Source organism: Melopsittacus undulatus, chromosome 3, assembly GCF_012275295.1.
Source record: "Melopsittacus undulatus isolate bMelUnd1 chromosome 3, bMelUnd1.mat.Z, whole genome shotgun sequence".
In the NCBI taxonomy this organism is placed as follows: Eukaryota; Metazoa; Chordata; class Aves; order Psittaciformes; family Psittaculidae; genus Melopsittacus; species Melopsittacus undulatus.
This window is the reverse complement of record NC_047529.1, coordinates 92,900,564-92,915,036: the sequence shown is the minus strand read 5'-3', so window position 1 is coordinate 92,915,036 and position 14,473 is coordinate 92,900,564. Positions and strand designations below refer to the sequence as shown.

Below are 14,473 nucleotides of genomic sequence, written 5' to 3'. Positions count from 1 at the left end.
GTTAGCATTTGCAGCAAACTCTTTCAATAGGAGCAGAATGCAGTTTTCTTAACCGTAAGGCTGCTTGTTCCTAAATGTACCCACTTACGCAAAATACATATAGTATACATTATATTGATCACATATGTATCTAGGGCAAGCTTTCTATAAACTCCTAAACAAGTAATCTCATGCCTGTGCCAAATACATAGGGTGAGTATTCTTGAAAGAAAGGCCTGTTTTTGTCAGATCATTTAATAAACATAAAAATCATATGTTTATGATCATTTAATAAACATAAATAAGCAATCATTTAATAAACATAAAACTTCGATCCTGTTAATGCTAAGGCTCAGAAGTAGCTTCATTATCTATATCCCAAGGTCACTCCAGTTGCTAACAGATGTAGGTTTATATAACAGTGCTTACAGTTTTCATGTTTGTATTTGTTTAATTTGTCCTTTTATGACATTTATTACTTTTTTAACTATTGATTAATTCTTGGCATGACTTCTATAAACAAGGGCAACCACAATGCAATGTCTGCATGCAGATGAAAGCAAACTTCATAGCTCTTCTAATACATGGACCAGACACTATAGCTAATTTTTCAAAACTACTGTGTCATTTCTTTGTGCCATATATACCATACGTGCTCATGTCCATGGGCTGTGATTTGCAATATGGTTCAGTCTCAGTCTTTTTTTAACACAGAGTCAGTTGACTTTATTCCTTCTTTATTCCTGCTCCTGTTCCCCTTCCCCTAGCGTAGTTAGACAAATGTTTACTGTATGTCATGCCTTGATGCCTTGATTTGTTTTCACTAAATATGCTAATGGTGAATGTTTAATCAACTTTCAGACCTTGAATTCATAGTGGTACAGTGGTTACATCCTCTGCTGAAAACACAGTTTCAATAACAGTCTCAAAAAAATTTAGCATAAATTCATACTAATGTCCCATTCAAGAATCATAACAACTGGGTGGGGTATGTGGTGGAATCTGTTAAAACAAAAAACAAAACCAAAAATCCCTCCAAAAACCATTCAATAGGTTGTGTGCTAACAAAGTAAGGCTGACTGGTTTCTGTGCGATTGCTCTCAATAACATTATCTGAGAAAAGCCTTTGAACAAACAAACAAATGTACCTTTCTTGAAGAATAAGTTTGTTTTCTTTCTTCCAGAAGTCTTTGAAGTCAGAACTGAATTCGTGCCAAATACTGAAGAAAGAATGTGGGGAAACCTCTTTCTCTCCCATTTTTGTTTTCATACAGTAATAGGCTGCAGTTTCCAAAAAGCTGTCAAAAAAAGCAAAAATGACAAATGTTTCAGTACCCAGTGATACAAACATTATTTTTTTCTTACTTAACACTCACATAATACTTAATTCTTCTTGGTAGCAGATCTAAAAGAATACAACAACAGAACGGTTCTGAGCTCTTCATGTACAGATACACAATGTCAGATGTTTCTTCAGCAAAGTGAGGGTCTAGCATCTATCATAGGTTCTGGTTTTGATCAAAGTATTTTCCATTTCAAAAGCTAAAATTAATGCACTGTCCACAGCCCTGCAAATCTGGACATCCACACCTGCACTTACACTATTTTCCTGTTGTGTTTAAAGCTGTTTTCAAACCACAGAGTCAAAGGACTGTAAATAAAGTTCTTCAAGTTCTGCTAGATCTGTAACATAGCACAATAGGGTAGACGGCTTAGGTTGAAGCTTACACAGAAACGGCAAACCTCAAACCTGCTGTGCACTGAACAAGAACTGATACCACAGAAAACTGGGCCAGGAGCAGCTGTGCTAGAAAACAGGTGCCCATCATCATGACTCTGCCAGAGTGAACTGACAACCTCTTTTCAGCACAGCAAGAGTAAAATAGTATATTGAACACAATAGCTACATCACAAACAAGAACTGATGCTGAAATGCAAAGGTCATATGAGTGAGGACTGTGACTGCAATTGAATTTTACAAATTTCCAAGCTTAAACTGTTTCTGGTTTATTTCAAATATTCAAATATGTAGGAATGTTACAGGAAGCTGTGGAAGAGTTGTTTCAAAAATAATTGCTTGATTAACTATTATTCCGATTTCTGACAATGTTTTGTAAACACTGGAGCTTTTAAGAACATTTTTCTCATGTGAAGCTCAACATGAAAGCCTCTGAAGAATTATTTATTTTATGAAAAATTCTATGGAAAGTTGTCTCTTGAAATATGATTGTAGATGCCTTGCTCACTGGTCTATTACTACTCGTTGACTCCAGTGATAATTTTCTATGAAATACACATCACAACTTTGATCACTTTCATTATGGGAAATTAAATGCTACTTCAGTAAAATGAAAATGTTGTTCTAGTCACAGAAATTGCATCTTCATTCATGGACTTTTCTAACTGGAGACAGTTTTGATAATTGTTGTAATTTGAAGTATTTAATGGTGACAATAATATACAAAGATTCAACCATTCAGAAGGGTTAATCTCGCAAAGTCTCTGTGAAACTGTTTGTCCTAAATACTAAATACTCCAGTTGCTTTCCCCAATATGAAAACTAACGTCTACATCAGTTCTCCTATTTCTGAATAAAAAAAGCCTACAGCTTAAAAATTTAACATCAGTTTACCAATCAAATTCTACACACATTTCTCTCTTAATTTGTAATACATTTTTCCATCTGCTGAAGCAAAATTAAGATGTAAAGCAACAAACATGTAGGGCAGGAAAATATAAAAGACAAAATTACTGTAATTTTTAACCTACTGTGTTGATACTCAAATGCCACCTTACCCGAGTGTACCATTTCTTCAGCTCTCTCAGCCTATCATGACACACTGCTCTGTAAGTCAGCACTTAGTTATTAAATGGAATAAAAAATATACTATCCCTGACAGCCATCAGTGATCTGCACTACATTTTGAACTTTTTACTTACTTCAACATATTTTGAACTTTTCCAAGATTGCAAATATATCAGGGAGATGTTTCGGTTTTCTTCCCAGCCTCTTCCCCAGACTTACAGCTCTAGAACCGGTTAGTGGAGAATTTTAGAATCATAGAATAGTTTAAGTTGGAAGGGACCTTCAAAGGTCATCTAGTCCAACCCCCCATCAGTGAACAGGGACATCTTCAACTAGATTATGTTGCTCAGAACTACATCCAGCCTGACCCTGAATGTGTCCAGGGATGGCACATGCACCACCTCTCTGAGCAAACTGAGCGATTTTACCACCCTCATTGAGAGTTATACAAAAGGTGCATTTGATTTTTCAGAATAAACTTGTAGCATTTTTGAAGGAACATGAAGAAATCTGGAGGCATCAGATGAGTCAATGACTTATTTTAAAGGAAGCTCTTTGAATGAAGGCCACTAATGATTCACAGAACATAGAAAGATCAGAAGTTAAAATAAGAAGCCTTATTCTGGGAAATGTGTCTTCAAACCATTCTGCAATTGACAATAATGTGAAAAGAAATTGACAGTGAATGGCTGTCCTAAGCAATGCTTTTAAATCTGAGGTAATGAGCTAGAATTCCCTTACAGAAAAAACATCCCAAGAAACAGGAAGTCAAGACAAAATGAAATTCATAATGTATGGAAATCAGCACTAGCCTTTTTTTTTTTTTACAGACACAAAGACTTTTATTACTCTTCAATTATTCCAACTATGCTCTGGGAGCAGAAGGAGATAGCCAAAGTTTTGTTTCTAGTGACTGAAAACCTCCCTGAGGACCACTTTAATAACCAGTACAACCTTACACATGTATACAAATGTGTCTGAGAGCTATAACTTAATTTCTAGGTTTAGAGAAAGAACAGAAATGTTCATCCAGATTTCTTGCTTCCCTGGCAGTTACTCTGAGAGGTGGTAAGGGAAATAAGCTGTTTGCAAAATGTGAAACAGCAGCAGCGTAGCAGGTTGTCATTGTTAATACATCACACCTTTCTAATGCCCAGTAACAACGCACAAGGCATCAGTTGCAATACAGTAAGACTTGAGGGCACAATTCTCCATGAATCAAATATTTTTTCTAAATATGTACATCAAACAGCCAAGAAAGTTACTATATTTTTTTCCAACCGGAGAGGTCTACCCTTATTTGGGAGCTAAGTCTCTTAGAGTACATTTAGAAGACATATGGAAACCTGCTTGCTATACATCTGATGCTGTCATTTCTGTAGTAAAAAGACTAAGTAGCATAATTCACACATGAAAGACAAAACAAAGTGAATCCAAATGCATCAAATAATAAAACATGCACAGCAATAAATCCTCTATATTACTGCATTTTCTGAAGATCTGATTTGAAAATGTTTACATATGTCAAACTAGACGTATCTCAAAGTTGATTCCAGGAGGGGACACATTTTAAATACAAAGAGAAATTTAGATGACATTGCCACAACCCCAAGACTGCATATCATCCTTTCATACTTCAGCCAGGCAGCAAATACCTTTTCTCTGGTGCTATTGAGTGGGGCAGCCCATTCAAATTTTTCTGTTGATCCTTCACCAGATTTTGAAACAAAACATCTGCAAATACCATTGATACTGTTCCTGACTATATGTGCAGGCACACTGACGTTTTGAAGCAAATAATGGACTGGAGTTCAGAAAGCTTAAAAAGTGTTTTTAAACCAAAAGTTTGAAAGCTAAAGTTTAAATTTTTAGTTTAAAGCCGAGGCGTTCCTATATCCAAATTATTTTCTGCATCATACAACCTTGGGAAATTCATCTGACCTCTCCAGATTTAATTTCACCTATCTGCAAAATCAAACATTTATTACAAACAGGAATTGCAAAGCTCATTTAGTGTCAATTTCTCAAGTGAAAAGGTTCTTATTTTTCCATACGCATAGCAAATGTCTTACAATAAAAGAATGTGCATTGGAGAAGAGAGCAGTCATGGAAGAGGGAAAGAAGTGCATGTAAGTTATTTTCAAGGATTAAGAGGTAAAGGAGGTCACTGGCTTTGCTTCAAACAGCCTGACTTTGCAAGCATGATTCTAAGCAGTGATGTTCACTCCACTGTCTTATCCTGACATGTCAAACCCCAGAATTCTTTGAAAGATTTCAGACTGGGTTTCATATCCTTCATGCTGGCCCGTGAAAGAGAATTAAATAACATCAACTCTCTCAAAACAATGGAAGAGATGCTCACCCCTAATAAGTAAGAAAGGAAATAAGATAAGAAAGATGTTTAGTTCCTTTTCTCCTTTCTCGTCTTCTAATTTCCTTGGTTCAAGTGTTTATTTAATTCAGAAAAATCACTTCAAACTGAGATGAGTGAACTCACTGCTTACTCAAATGTGGAAATTTGATGAATGAATCACTGGACTCTTCTGTGTGCTCTCTTGTGTACAACTATGAGACTATGTAAATGATTTTTCTATCTACAGGGAAGGAAGGAATGGATGCACTAACAGCCAAACCAAATTTAGTCATACAAGAAAAAAGAGAAAACGTTCACATTGCAAATGGCTCACTGACAGCATTTCTAGCTAAAAGATCTGATCCATTAGGAATATTTCAAGAGCAACTATGGATTATTCAGGTTTTTTCCATTCCATTCTGAAGCCAGTTAGAAAGCAGTTGCAGACAATGATTCAGATTCAAGTCTGGTGCATGCAATGCATTAGCCAGTTTATAAATATGTACGTGTTTGTACACATGCATGTATGTATGTATGCGAATGTATTCAGTAAGTCAAGAAAAGGAGAAAGATACAGCAGCTGGCAACTACAAAAATAATTCTCCTGCTAAAAATAAAACAAAACCAAAAACCCAGAAAAAAATGCATTAAGGAGACAAATCAACAATAGTAAACAATGGACAGCAGTAGTTTCACCTCAGCATCATTGACTGTGTCCAAACAAATAGCAAAGTAACCATAGGATCAGACATGCCCTGGCTGACCTCAGAAATGCTGAAGACATGCACAAACACATTCATCTAGTTTCCCCATCCACCAAACGATATCACCTGGAAGAGTAAAGATTAATTTTAATGTGAATTTAAAAGCAGAAAAAAATGTTTCTATTATTCTGCAAGAAAAAATCTGTACTGTTTAACAGGTTACATATTTTTGGTTGAAGTTCAAAATTGGATATTCTTCACTACTTTGGTTTAGCTTTATAAATTGTTAAGTATTGTTTATGTACATTTGAGATTAAGATCAGGTAGTGTTGTTGGTGGTACTGTGTTAGTTTTGTGAAGCAGCTGTGTTTCAGAAGCAATTCTGAGTCAGGCAGGAGCTGCTAAAGTATATTTTACTTTGATTAAAGTCACAAATAAAATTTAGAACTAAGGATAGTCTAGCAAAAAAAAAAAAGAAGTAAAAAGGGGAGAAAAGACTCTATGTACCTCTTACTACTTTTAATCTGACATGGGTTATATTTAAAGGCAAAGTGAGTTGGCAAGCATATAAGCCTGTTCAGAGTGTTGATCCTGAATTGATGGGACATAGGGATGATGACTACAGTACATAGGTAACAGTACTTGCTTCCTGGAAAAGCTAATCATATGAATTGTCATACACAATTCTTATTTTATTTTACAAAGAGGAAAAGGCTCTGTACATATTTTCTCTGTGTTTTCAAACTCTGAAAGCATCAACAAGAGTTAGCCTTAAGAGAGAATACAAAACACTTTAATAAAGTCACACAAAATTATATAAAATGAAACAGAATCAAAATCCTGGTTATTGAGAAAGCAGAAAGCTGTGAGCAAACTTAACATGCTCAGTATCTTAAGAAGTCTCTCGTTTTCTATAGACATATTTTGTTGAGATCCTCTCTGCACCATAAGTTTACATCACTTCACCATTTTTCTCTTTTTTTTCTCAGTATCATTGCCTCTCCTCAATGCTGTCCCTTGACCTGCATAATTAGAAGAACTATAAAAATAAACATAGGTTCATCCAAAATACCCAGGCTTAAATGTTGGAATGTTGGTAAAAAAATTCTTGTGGTCCTCCCCCTTTTTTTTTAAGGAAGAAAAGTATCTTTCTTATATTAAAGAGAAAGTTGAGATAATATGCCAGTTTAAGCCAGCTGCCAGAATCATTAATCTCTTCTTTCACTTGCCAATTTATATTGTGTAACTGTGGATTTTGTAATATTGTTCCTTAGAAAACAAAGGTCTCAAGAGATTTTTTTCTTTCCTCTAAAAAATGCAATGTTTTGAATCCTAAATCATCTCCCTCAACTCTAGTCTCTTGCCTCCTATAAACTCATATTAAACAGACAAGTGTTTTATTGCTCCAACTAGATTAAAATTAACAACTTCAAGAACAACAAAGAAACCTCAAAACAGAAACAAAAAAAAAACAACCCCCCCACAAAAAACAACCCAACCAAACAAAAAAATCCTTCTACCTTTACGGTATCATTTCCCCCCCACAACAAAAGCCCAACAAGCAGCATCCAATGTGAAGAACAGGAATTTGTTTTGACAAGCCAATCTGCCTTTTCATGAGGAATCTTATTGTATCCCCTGAACACTAGGAATTATTTACAGCTTTCACATTCATCAGCAATGATCAATATTATCAGCTGCACACATTGATTAGTAACACAAATGCACAAGTTACATATTTTATACCTTATGCTATGCACTGAAGGCAGCAGAGCCAGTAAGTGAAGCAGAGCACACACTGTGACACAGACTGTTGAATTCAATAGGTACTGCAAATATAATCTTGTACTTAAAACAAATATTTTAGGAAAACAAAAAAATTTAGAGGACTGATGAACTCATGGAGTTAACAATTAATAAAATCTTCACATACTAGATTGCCATTTCAAGCTCAGCTCATGCTGTTATTCCAGATCCTTGTACTTACATAATTCAATGGGTGAGTATTTCTTTAGCCCTGTCCTTCAGGAACAAAGTCCATTATAACAGGGGTAGCAAAATAACAAAATAATGCGGCCATAACTAATTTATAGTGTTGTTGGAAGGTGAATTTGAGCACAGAGTTTTTCACAGTCTCTATTTTAAACATTAATTGTATCAAGTCCAGTCTAAGGTACATTGGTTGGGAACAATGAAGAAATTTGCCAGATTGCTTCTTGTTGGTCGTACCTTCTGGAAACCTGAAGTTATCAGGGATCACAGTTAACAATACCTCTTAAAACCATTCTTCAAGATTTTCCTTCTTGGTATGGTTTGGGTTGGATTTTTTTTAATTGCTATGATGTAAGCAAATGTTCTGCTGATGTAACAATGCCACCTTTTACCTGAGGCAGTATCGGATTAGGTGCTAACTTGGCAGACAGAACTTTTCTAATGATGATAAAAAAAAAAGTACTGAAAAAGCCATTACACACAGACTGAGCCAGCCTCCAAGTATTTGAAAATGAAGGGTCAGGAAGTGGAGGTTTGAGGTATCTTTGCTATTTTGCTGCATCATGTACAAAGTATTTGTCAGCCACAGCTCACCTAGGAACTGGGGTTTATATGAAGCCAAATGCTGTTATGCATATTTAAAGGTTATGTCTCTGTTCAAGATAGAATATTGTCATTAAGCATAAAATATGAATTGAGATACTGCATTAGAAACAGTTAACCTTGTAGAGTTTTTTGTCACTGACAGTTGTATTCTAACGGGCCACACAGAGAAAACGGAAGCATTGTTTAGCATGACACTTCTAATGCATTTTTAGTTTGAATGTGCTTTCTCCTGTCATTTTATATTGACAGTTTTAAACATGTTCAAACTTTGTCTCAAAAATTTGTCTTGAGATAACTGCAATTCCATAGATGCAATCCACTGTAATCTGCATACTTTCCATGAATATGTAGGTTCTCTTTATTGAAGTTTAATACATTTAACTTCATTTTAATGTATATCATGCCAATGTATGCCAGCTAAGCTGTTATGTAGACACATAGAATCATAGAATAGTTAGGGTTGGAAAGGACCTCAAGATCATCTAGTTCCAACCCCCCTGCCATGGGCAGGGACACCTCACACTAAGCCATATCACCCAAGGCTTCATCCAACCTGGCCTTGAGCACTACGAGGGATGAAGCATTCACAGCCTCCCTGGGCAACCCATTCCAGTACCTCACCACCCTAACAGTAAAGAATTTCTTCCTTATATCCAGTCTAAACCTCTGCTGTTTAAGTTTCAACCCGTTACCCCTTGTCCTGTCACTACTGTCCCTAATGAATAGTCCCTCTCCAGCATCCCTGTAGGCCCCCTTCAGATACTGGAAGGCTGCTATGAGGTCTCCACTTTCTCAGCCTGTCTTTATATGGGAGGTGCTCCAGTCCCCTATCATCTTCGTGGCCCTCCTCTGGACTTGTTCCAACAGTTCCAAGTCCTTTTTATGTTGAGGACACCAGAACTGCACATAATACTCCAAGTGAGGTCTCACGAGAGCAGAGTAGAGGGGCAGGATCACCTCCTGTGACCTGCTGGTCACACTCCTTTTGATGCAGCCCAGGATACGGTTGGCTTTCTGGGCTGTGAGCACACACTGAAGCTGGCTCATGTTCATTTTCTCATTGACTAACACCCCCAAGTCCTTCTCCTCAGGGCTGCCATGAACTTCCTTTTTGCCCAACCTGTAGCTGTGCCTGGGATTGCTCTGACCCAGGTGTAGGACCTTGCACTTGTCATGTTTAAACTTCATGAGGTTGGCATCAGCCCACCTCACAAGTGTGTCAAGGTCCCTCTGAATGGCATTCCTTCCCTTTAGCATGGATAGCTCTGTGCTAAACTGGGCATACACAATATGAGCATGCATAAAACAATGTCATGTAATTGTGTGCACTGGAAAATCAGATCCAGTAATATATCCTACAGAAAACTCTTTTTCTCTCTTGAAAAGACTAATATATGAGTTTCAAACATATTAAATAACCCTTGTCCAGTTGAACTTTAAGAAATAATAAGGTGCCAGTAGACACAGAATACAGTAATAGAATGAATTTTAACAGCAGTGATCTGACACACAAGCTGCTCGCCTCAATGATGTTAGAAACAGCTAACTGCGTCATATTAAAGCCCAAGTTGTCTCCAGATGTTTCTATTAATGCACTTCATCTTCACTGTCTAGTGCAATGGAGGCCTTTGAGCAATCATTATTACTTAAAGTGGTTATATTATATATGTAGTATAATCATTGTGCACTGAATTTTGTGTTAGAAGTTTTACTATGTTTTTTTTTTATTTATTGATATCAATCTCAGCCTTGTAATCTGCCTACTCCCATGGTATAGCTCACTTCTATAACTGAAATTCATGCAGGGTGAAGGTCAGTTATCTAACAAAATAAGAAGCAATTTGCCATAAATCTAGAGCAGTTTAACTACACATCTAGACAGAAACCACACAAATGCTTTACCAGATTTCAGGTGTATAAAATATTAACCCACACTCTAAGAATATAATCCATCACAGATTAAATATTATACATGTTCATTTACAAAAACACACTCCAGAAATAACAGGTGAAATGAACCTACAGGTCTGATTGGAAGTATTGTCGTACGTTCTTTCTACTTTTGTGCTCAAGTCAAACTTAGATTTCAATTTCTATTAATTGAAAATTATAGCATAAAAATGCTCTGAAATACTTGGGTATCACAGAATCTGCTAGTATTGTAAATGTTTTGTGGTCCAGTTTCTTCTTAACCCTTCAGGATTGTTCTGAAGAGCATTTTAATTCCATGTACAAGAGCAAGAACTCTCCCCTTAACATGCATGAACACAGGATTTCCTAATATCATCAAAAGCCAACAAACTATGAATGGAAGAAAACTAGCCTCTAGGAAGACAGAAATATTCACAGGACTTTCATATTCTTAGAGTCAGTTTCAACATAATCCCATGAAAGTTTAGGTTCAAAATCTAGGTTGATGAAGTGTCAGATTGAAAAGGTTTCTATATGCATTCTTCAAACATTAGGCAATCATAACTGAACTCCCAATTTATCCCAATATATTTTCTTCATAGAATGACTGTTTGTTTAGATGAATAGAGAAAAATGGGTAGCATTTTCTATAAGGATCAAGTTTAAATGAGGACATGGCAGCCATCGGAATTAATGAAATAATTTCAATAAATAAGCATATCCCTCTGGATACATGAAACACCAACATTCACACATCCAAGCAAAGTTAAATAAACCATGCTCCTTTGGCTTAAGAACACTCTCATGAGTGGAAGAGCTCTTCCCATCCCTTCCAAGGACTACACAATGGCTTCATGGTGTTTCAGGCCTGGAGTAACCACTGCCCTAGTTATTTTTTTTGTCATGGAGAAGGTACTTTTACCTCCTCAACAGACTGATGGAGATAGTACCACCTTTCAGGCATCAGTTAAGAAAAGAAGTGGGTGCAAGTTCTCCCATGAAAAGCATTCATTCAAGACGGTGCAGAAGTGATCTAACTTGTTAATAAAGACAAGAAACAAGACAGCAAGGCTAAGGAACAAACTGAGCAAGAGTAAAGAGGCAAAACTTTCTTAGCTAGTCACATAATCTCCATATATAAGCATATTGGGTTTTCAGCAGTAGCCCAAGGCAAACCTTATACTGTGGAGAGGCTGATGGCAGCCTTCCATCAGCTGGCAATGATTACTGCAGGAATGACCTGTATTGTACAAGTTATTACTGGATAGTTCCCAGATGAGTTAATGCAATTGTGACCTAATTAAACCACATCCCTGAAGTTGTTTTTCTATTTGCATATACATGACAACAGTAATACAATGTAATAATCCTTAAAGTAAATCTTAAAATACAACAAGGAAGAAAGCAACAACTGCAGTGGCAAATCAACATAAAAGACTAAAAGCAGAAATGTTCTTCACATTTAACTCACAGTCACTGCAAATGTGAACAATATATGATGAAGTTCTTAGGAAACAATCTTAACTAAACAGCTCAGGTAGACAATAAGATGAAAGAAAAAACCTACTGAACATAATCAGAAACTGATGCACAAGGGAGAAGCACTGGAACTAATTACATGTATACACACACACACACACACACACACAAAAGCATTTTACTTCAGCTGTAACAGCTCAAGAGGAATATGAATTTTTGAAGACTTAGTGAAACCAACTGCTGGACCTAAATTGGAGGTCAAAACAATGTGCCACATTTAAAGATATTAATTTTATTAACTACATGTTTCTTCTCTTAGTTTTTTGGGTTTTTTTGGTTTTAATCCTGAATTTAATGCTATAGCACTAGTTTCGGTTATGATCAGACTGCAGTTATTTTAACTATACTGTTATCAGGGTGTTTCTTAGCTGTCTTGTTAGTGCTACTTAGCTGTGTAACTGTATGTGTGTCTTAAACTAATATCTTTGCTCTCTTAATGTAAGATGCAACAATAGGGCCTTTACATAAACTGCAGAATAAGTTGCATAAATATGAGTTTATATTGCAGAATATTAGATCTCTGAATTGTACCTTGTCTGTTAAAAGCTCTGTTACAATTAGTTCATACTAGCACTGAATTCCATTAGATGCAAATTAATTAAAAAACAATTTATTTTTTAAGCAAGCAACACAATATCTTTAAAGGAAAAGAAAATTCTCTTACACAAAAGTTGTACAAATGCTTATGAACTTACAGTCATTTGGCAAGTATTTTCTGAAAAGGACAGTCTTTGTCTTTCAGGGAAAGCTCAGTTACCCATGCGTCAGAAAAGACTTTCTGACATAACTAAACTGCTGGTTAAGTTTCCATTACTATATATTTACAGGCCCTGATATTTTGTCAGAGGCAGGATACTAAACTAGAATTATCCAGTCTGTTTAACAATCTGTAAGCTTCTTCTATACACATTTCCTCTGCTCACCAAGTATTTACTTTTTGCTGATCCAACTAATGTATACCTACATTCTGAAATGTATTACTATGAGCAATTCAAGTCTGCATGCTGGGAGCCACACAGTGAGAAAAGAGACCTAGCAGTAAAGAACCAACAAAGGATGAATGGCCAAAGGGTAGTGAAAGACGGAGTCCAACAACATATTCTTACCTTTCAGTTAAAAGTGTAGTGATGCCAGTTTTTTTTAACTACATACCTTTCTCCATTCTGAGCTTTTCACCACTTTATTTCAATCATTTACTCAATTTTCACTTTAACTTTACAGTTCACTTTTGGAAACAATCCAAACTATTGTGTGGAGGGTAGTGAGGCGGGAGGAACATTTACTATTTTAAAGGATTACCAGACTTAGGTGCTACATTTCTAGGTGTTGCTTTTCAGCAGTGCCATTGTACCATACTGTCTGCTATTTCTCTAAGTGTCATCAACTTGTCAGGTCATAAGCAGGTGTAAAGCTTTGTTCCTCCCCAAGTCTCATGTTTAGTGAAGCCAATGGAAGTCTGCATAGTGTTGTGTCAGAAGTAGGTTTTTTTTTTTTGCAGGGAATTTAAAGGTAAACATTTCTATTCTAAATTAATGTAATTTGTTGCTACAGCAAAGAAAGCAACAGCATAATGCAAAATGAATTATTAAAAGCCCTGGAAACAGAAGAGGTGCCTGGGAGGCTGCACTCAGCAAGCACATAAAAGCCTAAAAATCACTGGAATGTGCAAGTAATGGGAGCAAATTATAAAATAAACCAAATAAAAATATCCTGACAGGGGAAAATAAGTATTCCATACTCAGCTACGCACATCCTAAATTCCCCAGCTGATACTTGTGTCAAAAAGCAGAAAGCCCTGTGCTGGACCTTTTATAAAACAAATATATATTCATATAATACATTGGGATTTACTACCAAACAGATTAAATTATCAGATTTTTTAAAATCAGTGATGTACACAAAGCCGTGATGAGTGGCATTTGTCTTTCCAGCTGTCATTAGCCATCACAGCAAGAAAAACAGATGAACAGTTTCACCCCAAACCCAGCCACCATTATATGGGACTGTTGTTTTAGTGACCTATGTTATTATTTCAAACAGGGTTACAGTATTTGAACTATTAGAAATAAAAGAATCTCTAGCAATTTTCAGTGCTACTGCACTGAATTTAAAATCCAGTGCTTCATTGTTTGACTGACAGACAGCAGGAAGAACTGAAGATCTTATGACTGTGTCTCAGGTCTAAACTAAACATTTCCAATTCAATTTATGAATGATTCCTGAGGTGTTATTCCAAGAAGAGACATATCACTGCATGTAGAGAAAAAAAGAAAAATATAATCTTAACTATTTCAGTGGAAGAAAGATCAGTATTACAGTCTGGATTTACTTTCTTCTTGAAGAAAAGATCCTAATCTGGAAGCCTTTCAATGAGATCAGAACACAACACTGGATAAGGTATTATAAAAAAGTAATAAAGCTACATACTTTTCCTTCATAGTTATTCAGCTGAAGAGAGCTAGCAAGCAGAGAATTCGGACCTTCACCTTCAGTGATTGCTGTTTCTAATAATTCTAATGAGGTTGTTCAGCTGTTATTTCTTCAGAAATGAACTGCAAGAGGAGGAGTAACTATCTCATTTCT

General features: G+C 36.1%; 1 protein-coding gene across 2 annotated transcripts in view; it reads right to left on the bottom strand.

Annotated features, from left to right (window-relative positions):
• Nucleotides 1–14,473, bottom strand: part of FMN2 (formin 2) — a 176,983-nt gene that overhangs the window by 15,483 nt on the left and 147,027 nt on the right. For both annotated transcript variants that reach the window (XM_031046248.2, XM_034060972.1), the window contains one exon: nucleotides 1,128–1,277. In XM_031046248.2, the coding sequence (XP_030902108.2) occupies nucleotides 1,128–1,277 (150 nt within the window). The remainder of the gene's footprint in view (nucleotides 1–1,127; nucleotides 1,278–14,473) is intronic.